Below are 11,908 nucleotides of genomic sequence, written 5' to 3' on the forward strand. Positions count from 1 at the left end.
TTTTTGTGAACCTTTCCGCTGCTATTGTGCGAAATTTTTATTTCAAACGCAAGAAGAATTTAATTAAGGTAGACTTCCGATTGATCAAAAAAATTTTGATATAACTGATTTTCCGTTCAGATCTAAGGAATAAGAACAAGCAGCTATTAATCAACGAAAACATCATTTTAACTGTGAGCTTTTTCTAACCTAAAAGGATTGAACCAAATTTGTTTAATTTTACTTCCTGAAAGTTCAATCACAATAGCAATGCAATGCCGTTCCTCGATAATGTTTCTCGACAAAAAAGGCAGTTACTAGAGAAAAGTCAGCTAGGATAGTGATACAGCGTTCTAATCCAGATCATCAGAGCGTGTACTCGATTGCTTCTCATGGAAATAACAAGGTGTGCTTTCACTTTTCCTGTAGCTTCAAGTCTACCTCAACTTAATCAATTTCGACTGCAATAGTAACAAGATTACTCTTATCAGGGCAAAGTCCTGAATGATTCGACAGAACTTTAAGGTCTATAGAGTAGTGTAGGCTTTTAAAAATTGGGTGACATTTTTTGTGTTTTTGAAAATCATCTTCCCACATTGTTTAAAGTACAAAACTATATGTTTTTCATATAGCGAAGTATAAAATAAACCAATGAATTTGCCTCAATTTAATTTGGAACGAATCTAAGACGAATTAGATCTTTGATTACACGTTATTAGCACAAAATATACCGCGCATCAGTAGTACTAAAATGGCACTTTTTAAACAACCCATAAACTGACCGCCCAAACCTCCCAAAAATGATCACAGGTAAAATATATTTTTTAAAATTTGAGCTCAATAGAGCAATATTTTTTGAGTGATATTAAAAATATCTGGCAAAAATAATGGCTAGCTAAAACCACCCCGAGCACAAATATTTCGTCATTTTCTTCGTAAACAGTCGGAATAAAAACGTTTTTACTTACACATACATTTTTCCGCCGTCCAGAGCTTTAGAAGTAAACAACTTCGAAGGCTCAACAAAAGCAGATATATGAACTTATTCAAAAAAGTTTAAACTTTTTTTATCAACCAAGATAATTAGCATAGTCGCGTGCAGTGATTGATTTAATTATTTTCAGACTGTCATGGTAAAGTTTTAAAAATCAAGTTCTATAAATGAACTAAAATTATCTTTTACCTACATTTTTGGGGCTAATGATGGGACTAGTTAGTTTTTTTCTCATAATCAATTATTTATCTATAATTCTATTGAAAAGCTAAAGATTGAAGGAACATCGAGAATTTAATCCACCCCAGTACTTTTTTGTGACCATTGGATCTAGTTTAATTGGATCTAGTAGTGATTGGATTTAGTTTAAGGTTCAAATGAAGCCTTCGAAGTATTTATTTTCCATTTTTTTATCCAGCCAGTCACTTCATAAATAAGAAATCGTTACAGAGAAATTTGTAACAAAAATTATCGGACGTTTCATCAGTTGAGAACTAAATGTTAACTCTTTTGACCCGCGACTACTCACTTAAAAATTTTTTTTGTTCTGACCATTGAAAAAGTGGGAGGAACTTTAAAACTTGCCCGACTTCAGTTTTTATTTTTTGTTGGTTTCTTTTTTCACCCAAAATCAGGCACTAAAATCAATGGAGTAGGTCAAGTGATACATAATACAAATTAAGCCTTATCAATTGTGATTCCACCAACATTATAAAATTTGCAACAAAAATTCCGAATAATGAGAAAAACACGTTTAGATTTATTTTTTTTTAAACCAAAAGATAATACTACAAATAATTATCGGAATGTTTGAGTGAAATGTCATATTAAGATCTTTTCAGTCTTAATTCGAACAACCCTAAAAAATTTCCAAAGTTTTTTTACTTTTGTTGAGAAAAACCCTTTTTGAACCCCTTCGACCTCTGGGGTAACTCGAGCGAATAAAGAGATAGCGAGCAAGTTTATTTTGCTTCCAACAAAAAAACGGTAGGACTCATATATCATATTAATACCCTTTCAGCATTGATTACAGCAAAAAATGTTTTCGAAATATATCCGTGTCGAGAAAAACTGCTTCGAATTTTTTGATTTTCAGTATAATTCGAGCTAATTAAGCACGCGAGCAGGCCTAATGTAGAAAGACAAGCAATTTTTTTAGTTTTTTTTTTTATCGCCATTTTTGAATAAACACCATTTTACCAAAAAAAAACAGTTATTTACATTCTTTACCAGAAACATAAAAAGTGTAGTTTCCAAATACAAAATGGGGAGGAACTTTGAACTCTGTTGTGTTTTAGCTTTTTTTGTTTTCCACGCAAAATCAGGTACTACAAATAGTCATCTGAATATATCAAATTAAAGCTCTTGTTAATCTATTTCTTTGAGTTTCTTAACGTCGTTTTGGGAATAAAAAACTAGATTCAAAAAACATATACATACATTCATACGTTTTCATGGTTTGTTTTGTTTGTTTCCTTGCCGCCCAAACTTTTTGCCAAATTTGCCGATTTTACAGTGACAATTGGTTATGCCTAATTTCTAGGTTTTCGTCAGATCCTTAAACCTCACTACGCACAATAAAAACGGCACTTATTAAAAAACGTCTTATGTATTTTTAAGAAAATGGTCGGAATGTTCTGTGCTACTTGCACAGCAACGGGCTATCTTTGTTACCTTTTATATTTTTATTTCTTTTATAATCTGTTTTGATATTGGTTTCGCGAGACTTTTGGAGCTAATTATTTTCCAGAAAGACCAAAAGAGACCACATTTGATACTATTTTAAGACATCCATTGTTTTTAGAGAAAGTTGTCTGTGTGAATTTTAAATTTAGGAAAACAATAGTCTTGCTCTTTTTGTGATTTACAAAGCCTATGTCAAAACTGATGAAAAAAAAATTAATGCACAATAAGCTGGCTGCTAGATTTGATGGTTTTTTTGGTTATACGGACCAAAACTGATCTTTTCCAAACTTTAATCATGGAACCAAAATGAATACTCGAATCTGCTTGGTTAAAATTACTTTCACTGTGAGAAAATTCGGATATTCAATAAAAATAGAAGCTCTATTATCAATTTGATAAATATGGGCCGTATAACAGAAAAGACCCGATTTGATTTAGGGCCTGTGTGTAGCTTTTGAAACAATTTCATGAATAATCTCTTGGTTTTTCAAAATTAAGTTTTTTCTTTTTGTAATTTCACATTTTGTGATTTTGAAACACATTGAAGCTGTTGAATTAGCTTTTTTAACTGTGAGGTAGCTTTTCTGTGTCGCAAGTGTTAGAAAACCGTGCTTCCCTTTATGTCACATTTTGACTTCATGCAGCGTCCGACCAGATCACGATACCTCAAAAAGGCAAGAAATCCAAATCCAAAAATTACTGACCAAAACAATTTGCAGTTAAGTACAAAATTTATACGCCAAACCAAAAAAAATATGGTCATGTCCATTTTGGCTAGACTTTTATTTGATAAAGTTATCGTTTTGTCAGAGACGTCTGAAAACAAGGCCACATGGGTATTATCTCTCAGACTAACCCTTCAACGACTGTAAATGCTATCTGTGACATCATTAAAGCCATATATACGTCTGTAAACAATTTATAATAATCATTGAAACATTTTTTGATTTACTGTCTTTAAGCTGGCGCTTATGATTATTGAAGACAGATCTGAATGGTAGTATTTCAACGCTCCGAAAAGTCAGTCTACCGAAACAACATTGTGTGTCAGTTTGACGAAAATGCTTATACTGCTGAAATTCGTTCACCTCCGCGAATATGAGATTAGAACCAAGTATATTTTTGTAGAATAGTGAATAGTCCGCAAGTGAGACAAGGGGGACGGGCCTATTAGCATGCGCAAGTAAAACAATTCTGTTGACTCGCTCGAAATTTGCTAATTGAACTTTGTTTTTTTTAAGGCGTTCATTATGCCGAATGTTTACCAGAGCAAAGTTAAATTTTGAACTCCTAACAAATCCAGTGACTTAATCTTTTTAATAAAAACTTATTTATTTTTCGGCTGAAAGAACGCCTAAATAAAGCAATTCGCGCATTCTTGTAGGCACACATGCTAATCGCTACGCCCCCTGAGACAAGACTCGGGTGTCTTATTGTTTAAATTGGAGAACTGTTATCTTAGGGAGAATTGTTTCAATTTTCCGGCCAAAAATATCTAAGTTATTTGGGTGCCGGACTTGAAGCCGACGGTACTTGAAGCCGAATCCTAGAAAAAGTTCCTTCGGTTAGAAGTCCAGTCGGCCTGTGATCCTAGACCCAGTTGTTTTACTAGTTCACGCAAAAATTGATTGATCAAATTTCCCGCTTTTTTGGGAAGCTGACACGTTGGCACCTCAGCTCTTTACGATCTGAAGGTCTCAAGGACGATCTAGGCTAATTCTTCAATTTTTGTGAATGCCATAACTAACACCATCAACGCCATATGTAAGCCTGCAAGCACTTTTGGTTTACTGGTCTCTAAGCTCGCGTTCATAAAAACGTGAATACGAGGTCAATATAGATTTCCTAACTTCAGACATGATATAACTAGGTATCTTCTGTTCTATAATGAAACCAAAGAAACGGATTTGTAGATTTGTAACTAATGATATTATTCAGCATTCTAATCATTTTTGGCAGCTTCTTCCATGAATCTCGGCTATTTTCGCACCTCCTTTGTTTATTATTGGCAAGATATTGACAGGTTGGGTACGGGGTCTTAAGCCAAAACAATCGATTCCATTCCCGTTTAATTCCAATTCAAATATCGGTAAGACAGGATTAATGTTTAACTTAGTGGAGTCATAATATTTGATTGTTTATTTAGATAATGGAAAAAGCATTCTGTGTTTACTGAGGCACGCGACTCCTCCTAGGAAGTAGTGTAAGAAAACAAACATTCGGCAAATATGTCAGGTTGATTGAATTCCTTATTTTTAGCAGCAGGTAAGCAGGTATTGCCATAAGCTAGCGTAAAACTTGTCTGCTGAAGTGTGGAGCATGAGCTTGAGTTTTTTAAAGCTGGGTTGTGCATTTAAAAACCACGTGAATAAGCTTTTGGAAGACTCAAATCTTTCAGTCCCAATTGAAGTTTAAACGAAAAGATTATGTCAATTTCGAGTTTTGGAAATCGAATGTTTGAGAAAAACCGTAAAGAAATTTTTTAAAATAACTAAACTAATAAAAACTGAAATTTAAATAAGTTATCTAAAATTTGACCAGCTCTTTTGACTGTAATTTACTGACCAATGAGAATCTGGCAGAACTGGTGGTCGTATGGGAAGAACTTGACATTGATGTGACAACTGGTCTCCAGCACCAGAGCACTGTCCCACATTAATTCCCCCGTGTAGTTCAGTTTGATCTTGATATCTGGTTCTTGCACCTGGATCCTGCATGGAAAACATCAAAATTATAGGTTCAAAGGTAAATGGCTGAATAAAAATCGTCATAGCTGACAAACACTTCAGTAATTTATCCCTCGTAATATTTGTTCAAAGTATGCAAGATATAACCAGGATCTGGAAACTTATAAACTTAAAAAAGTTTTTTTTTTAAATTAGTGTCATTTTTTCTGCGTGGTGTGAAAAAAAAATGATCTGAACAAAAAAACTAGAACCTAAGCATGTTTGACAGTAATAGTAAAACAGGCAAACTGGACAACAGATTGTGAAGAAAAATCGTTGGTAAAACAAAAAAAATCATTAAAAAAATTTTTTAAAAATCAAAATTTTTTTCAATTTTTTTTTTGAATTTTTGAAGTTTTTGATTCCCAAAACGGTTTTAAAAACTCTAAAAACTAATTTTTTTCGAGTAAAACTATAATTAAGCATAAATAAGCTATTGTAAACGGCTTAAATTTTTAAATTAAACAAGTAAGTATGCTCGCTCGCTTTACCAGCTCGAAATTAGACGAAAAAACAAAAAAAAATTTTCTCGACACTGGAAAAAGTTTTTGGAATTTTTTTTATTGTTGTTCGAATTATGACTGAAAAGGTTTTAATATGGTATATCACTGGTACTTGATTCTGCGTGGACAAAAAGAAACAAAAAAAACTAAAACACTCGATTACAAGGTTCCTCCCCATTTTCAATTTTCAATGGTTGAAACAAAAAGCAAAAAGTATGGAAGAACATTTTGGCTAACATTTGGCCTTACGGAATGCAGATACTCTAACCCCGCCCTTCTCCCACCAAATCCGGGGAACCTCTCCTGGCCAATGACATTAAGTTATATTGACCAATAAGACTTTGGTGAATTAAAATATGATAGCTGTCTGTCAGAGTCTTGGCCAGTTTAAAGTAATTTCATGTGTTGGTTTTTTTTGCTATTCGGTTGCCATACGTCGCTGGGATGTAAGCAGACACTAAAACTCCAAGTTTTGAAGAAAGAAGCGTTTTAGTTCGCTACAAAAAAAAAAACAAATATCGATTGTAATACGTGTATGTGAAATATGGTGTCTATTGTGTCTGTGTTTTACGTGTTGGTGACGACTAAGTCGGGAAACCAGATGCGACTCTTCTTCACCCGGATGTCTCGAATGTTTCCGAAGTCCTCCGGATTCCACGAGAGAAACTCGTCATACCAAGTCTAAATAAACACACGTCATGTAAAAGTTTTTCCATGTCAATCCTTAAAGGAAACAAAAAAGAAGCGTAAATGCAAAAGATTTTAACATTAATCTATATCAAAAAAATTAATTAACCATGCTTGCTTACATTTAACTGAATAAAAGCAATAATCTTTTCACTGAAAAACCAAGGAAGATTCTTACCCTGACTTGCCAAACTGCAGTTGTCACTTTTTGCTCCTGCTCGTTCTGAAGCATAAGAAAATAAAACCGTATATTTGATGTTTGAAAGTCGGATATTTGACTTCAAGTTCTTAAGTAAGGATTCAGACAATTCTTCAAAAAAAAAGAAAACTACACTAAAACTAATTAAACCGTTCCAACGAGGGGCATGATCATCATATGAGATTCGGTCTCCTTCAAGCGAACCGCTGTGCGAGCTTTAGTTAGCATTATTAGCATCTTTCATGGTTAATTTTTTTGTCTGGGGTCTCGAACTCAGCAAGTTTTTTGATTGAGAGGTGGAGGGACTGGTGACTCATAATCTTGGCTGTTTATCTTTATCTCTACGCATTATTTTCATTAAATTGTATCCAGAATTGGTGTATAGTTTTCGGCTGTTTATAATTCAGCTGGTATTTGATTAATTTTAGTCAGGGGCGGATTTTCTTGAGAGGGTTCGAATTTTCAAAGAAATTCGAAATTTTTGTCGAATTTTTTTTAGGTCGACTAAATTGATTTTCTCAGCTCTTCCAAATCAATATAAAAACCTCATTTTTACCAAGCATTCTGCGCCGCAGGCAAATGTTTGAAAAAAAGACAGGCCAAAAAAAGCGTTTTTAGGCACTTTTTACAAAATTTTGACCAAAAAAAAATTGCGTTTTTTCGTCGCGCATTTCCCTCTCAAAATTAATAAATATTGGGGGACCCTTTGTTCCACCCCCCTTCCTCGAGAAAATCTTAGATCAGCCCCTGATTTTAGCCCAAATTCGTTCAGCCTTTTACTGACCTCTTACATCTACATTCGCAAAAAAACTATTAATTAACTGTTTTATTATTACGAGACATACAAAATGTCAATCCTGTATCTTCTCTTTTCAAAGGTTTCAGACGTCAGACTTTTCTGTCTTCAATCTTGTCCATAATTCCAACCAACTTTTTACCCCTGCGGACACCCTCAATCAACATCAAGTAGATAGTCTTTTCTATTACCCTTGCAACACCATTGGCTTTTCACAGATTGGATCAGCACTGAAAGAATGATAACAAGAAATAACAATCGAAGGAAACACCATGGCGCTAGATCCAAATGAACCTCTAATTAACCAGCACTTCTGCGGGTTTATCCTCCGGGTGCTTTTTCAATGGAAGCCCGCCTTTCATTTCCTACGTCTTCATCCTCCCTTCTCCCAGGGCGCAGTTTTATCAGCATGTCAATCCCCATTGTTTCAAACAAAGCTCGTGCCGATTTCTTTTTGTTAAACAGACTACCCAGATTAGATAGCCTTCTTTTAAATACAATGGAACAAAAAGGGTGCGTAATAACAGCCTGCTATAGGTAGAAAGTCTATTACAAAGGAATCGAACTGCAAGGAACAGAATGGTCAGGGTTATGTAATGTAAAGTTATTTATGGCCTTGGTTTCATGCTCTCTTCAAAAACATTTGCTTTTAGTTTCTGTTTCAAATTATTAAGACCGTTTTATCCACGGGGAAAGGACCAACACAAGAGCTGTACAGCTCATCACGGCGAACCGCTGTTGTGCCCCTGTTTAAGAACTACATGCAATTTTTTTTTTGGTTATTTTTCTATTAGGCACCAAAAATAAAAACAAGCATCCAAAAAAAAATGTTTGGGAAAAATTGAATGTTTGAGATACAATACAGTTGATCATATAATTGGGACCGAGCACCTTTGTAAATTATTTTATTTCCCTGCGATTTCTAATGCATTTCGTAGCTTTTCGACTTTTGAATCTGTCGGCTCAATTAACACAACTTACAACAGAACAGTAAAAACTACTAGGGAATTGTTTCACCATGAAGTGTATAATCAAATTAATTTGACCCATAGAATATTTTTAGAGTGAGTTCAAGTGCTTAGAGAAGTCGGTCCAAAGGGCGAATTAATTTCCCCGGACTTGTTCTTCAGGTAAAATCAAAGACAGCAAAACTGGATTATGCGTCAGATGAAGAACTAGTTTCACTCTTGAGCTCCTTGCAACATAGTTGAAGTCGATCGCTCGACCCATGCCAAAAATGATGAAGTCTTGGAGGATCGAGATGAGAAAAAAAATGTAGGAAACAAAGAACAACATATGAAATCATTTTGGAATATATGTATTCTAAAAGAATATCAAACAGATGTAGGCGATAACTTGCGTCGCAAGGAGTGAAAGACAAAAAAGTCCATCAAAAAATAGTCTTCGAAGTGTCCAACTGAGAGTAATCTTGAAATCCGCAGTAAAAAAGTTCAAAAGATTTGGTTTAATTAAATGAAATAGTGTCACTACAAATTTTCTCATAAAGTCTAGCAAAGTGATTTAGCAGACCGGTTTTTCAGCAGACGGTAGTTTTGACTACTCTGTTTTTCAACCCGTGTTCTCGAAATGCAAATCTTGCAAGAAACTTTTGTTTCTGCTTTCTTCTTGCACAATTTTTGAAAGTTTTGCTTTCATTTTGCAAAAATCTTACACAATATTAATTTCTTATGCAAAATTATTTTGAAAACTTCAGCTGTTTTTGGTGTGCTCACTGTTTTTTGAAGTTTCTCATAGTCTCTAGGAAATGAGCAAAAAAATCTGACAGCGGATTTTGCTGGGTTTAGGTTTCCCAGAAGGAGACGGAAACATAACAAAGTAACATGAAAGCAAAAAAAATACATTGTGTTTGTTTTCATATTTATGAAATTAATAGCATAAACCAATAAATTTTTCAAACATTGTAACTTTAGGAGAAATTATATCAGGTGAAACATCTAATTAAAGTTGAGCTCAATCTAACAATTTTTTCCAGATGTAAGAAAAAATTCCGTCAAATTTGGATAACTTAGACGTCGAACAATGACTAAATTAAAACAAAACTGATCTTATGAGTGCAAAGCTCTGAATGTTCAGACTGCCTTTTATTTTCTATGGAGCAGTAATAATATGAAAGAATTAGATGTAATGAAATAAAATGAACTTTTCCTTTTGAATTTGAGATTTTTTGTTGAAATCATCCCCCCACATGACGTATAAAGTACAAAATGATAGATGTTGCTCCTGGCAACAAATAATTTGTTGCAGATAAGCTTCCTTCAACCACTTTGGAACTATTTCTAAGACGGATTAAATCTCCGCTTACGCGTTTATAGTGCTAAATATGTCGTGCGTTAATTGTCGCAAATTGGCCAATATGGCAATCTTTAAACCCACTAAATGTACAAAAAAGATCTCAGGTGAAATATCTTTCCAAAAAAAGCTCAGGATAACAATTTCTTTTGAATGATAAATAAAAGAAATCCGGTAAAAATGGCTCGTTAAAAAGTCGAATTTTGTCTGAAGAAAAAAACCACCCCGAGCACAAACAATTTGTTACTTTCGATACAAAAGTCTGAACAAAAACCAGACCAAGCAAAGATATCCTTCGAATAACGGAACAAAAAAAGTTTTTAGCGTTTCCTATTCTTAAAATTAGACAAATTGATTGGTCTAACTTCAATATTTCAACAAATTTTACCCGACGTTTACGCGTGTTTTCAGGACGCAACTACAGGACCGGTAAAACTCTACAAAAAAGATCGCATTAAAATAACCACACCAAGTTTTGATGCTATGAAATTTTAACAACCTCTCAGATCAATTTTAGATTTGAACGATCAACTATATCAAATGCATTCCGTGAACTTAGCATGAAGACCAGCCCATAAGTTTCCGTTAGTTTGTTTCTCGCTTCAACTCAGTAACTCGTCAAATTGCATCGATGCATGAAAGTTTTTCAAGGGAGCCAAACTCCCCTGGTATTATGTTATTGTGCTTTATTTTTAATTTTAAAAGACTCTTTTTTTTATGAATTTTTCAAAAGTAGCAGGTAGTTTTACAATTTGTAAGAAGTTAATGGAATTTATGATTTTTCACTACAATCATTGGTTATGACAGCCAAATAAAACAGAGATGGTTGATGGTTATTGTTATGTCATAATCAGGGACGGATCTAAGATTTTCTCGAGGGGTGGCGGATTTTCAAAAAATTTTCAAAAATTTTGACGAATTTTTTTAGGTCGACCAAATTGATTTTCCAAGCTCTCATAAAGAACCAAAAAGACGCTGTTTTGGCGAACTTTTCTGCGTTATTTTTTGGCGCGCGCTCTCCCTCAAAACTAGTATATATTGGCGCCAAAGGCCCCTTTAGAAAAACTTTTGAGTCGGTCGGCCAAAAATAGATTTCTTAAAAAGTACCACAGGGGGACCCTTTGGGTCGGCAGGGGCCGAATCCCTTAAAAAAGGTCCCCCCCTCAAATCCGCCCCTGGTCTTAATCATCTTTGTTGATAGATCAGCATGGCCAGATGAACTTTTAGCTTGAAAAAAAAACGAAAAATCATCTAAGAGATAAATTTTGATAATGATGATGATTATGTTGGTCTTGTTTATCGACCACATTTATGCATGAAAATCCCTTAAGAAAAAAAAACAATTGTTATTAAAGTTATAATTTCGGTATCACATTACGCTGTATACCGTTCCCAACGTATAATCCTACGCGCTGAAAAAAAAGAAAAGAAATTTTTTTCTAACTTGATTTTTCAGAGGAAACTTTTGTCAACTCTTGTGATAAGACAACTCTTGCTCATTTCAAAAAAGTGATTTGCTTGCCGAATCAAAAGCACGTTTTCGTTGCAAATGAAGTTTTTTTTGTTTAAATCGGTGTGATTTAATTTTGAGAGCGTTGAAATCGCTCCACCCCGATCCAACGACGATATTCTATTTAAAACAATTTCTAAGAAATATATAATATATTTTTTAATTTTATAGTAGACCCACCTCGCTCCTGATAGAAACTGATCCCTCGCGGCTAAAAGGACTTATACGGCCCATTTGTTTCTCACAGCTTTATTTCGGGTCAATTATCATAATATCAAACAGTGTTTACCGATGCAAACAAAACATTTGAACCCATCTGCCCTGTTTATTCTAGGTCAATTCACACTCCATTTAATTAATTTACTCGGCTTCAAAACATAAATATCGCCATAAGGTACAACCAATTCTTTTGAAGCTTTTTCCAAAATTATTCAGTATCTGAGCATGCTGCCAAGGCAAATTTACGACTCCAGTGTCCAGTTGAACTATTCCAGCTTTAGAACCCCATTCAGCATCGA

The 11,908-nt window shown here is 34.3% G+C and overlaps 1 protein-coding gene across 1 annotated transcript; it reads right to left on the reverse strand.

The window, feature by feature from the left end:
* Nucleotides 1-5,224: 5,224 nt before the first annotated feature.
* On the reverse strand, nt 5,225-11,670 carry LOC134855975 (acetylcholine receptor non-alpha chain-like; the record flags this gene model as incomplete). Its single annotated transcript, XM_063872341.1, has 4 exons — nt 11,571-11,670; nt 6,754-6,798; nt 6,460-6,569; nt 5,225-5,370 (listed from the first exon to the last, which is right to left on the reverse strand). Coding segments are annotated over exons 1-4 (355 nt in total), but the record flags the coding sequence as incomplete, so codon positions are not given.
* Nucleotides 11,671-11,908: the final 238 nt, after the last annotated feature.

Source organism: Symsagittifera roscoffensis, unplaced genomic scaffold (assembly GCF_963678635.1).
Source record: "Symsagittifera roscoffensis unplaced genomic scaffold, txSymRosc1.1 SCAFFOLD_729, whole genome shotgun sequence".
NCBI classification, from domain to species: Eukaryota; Metazoa; Xenacoelomorpha; order Acoela; family Convolutidae; genus Symsagittifera; species Symsagittifera roscoffensis.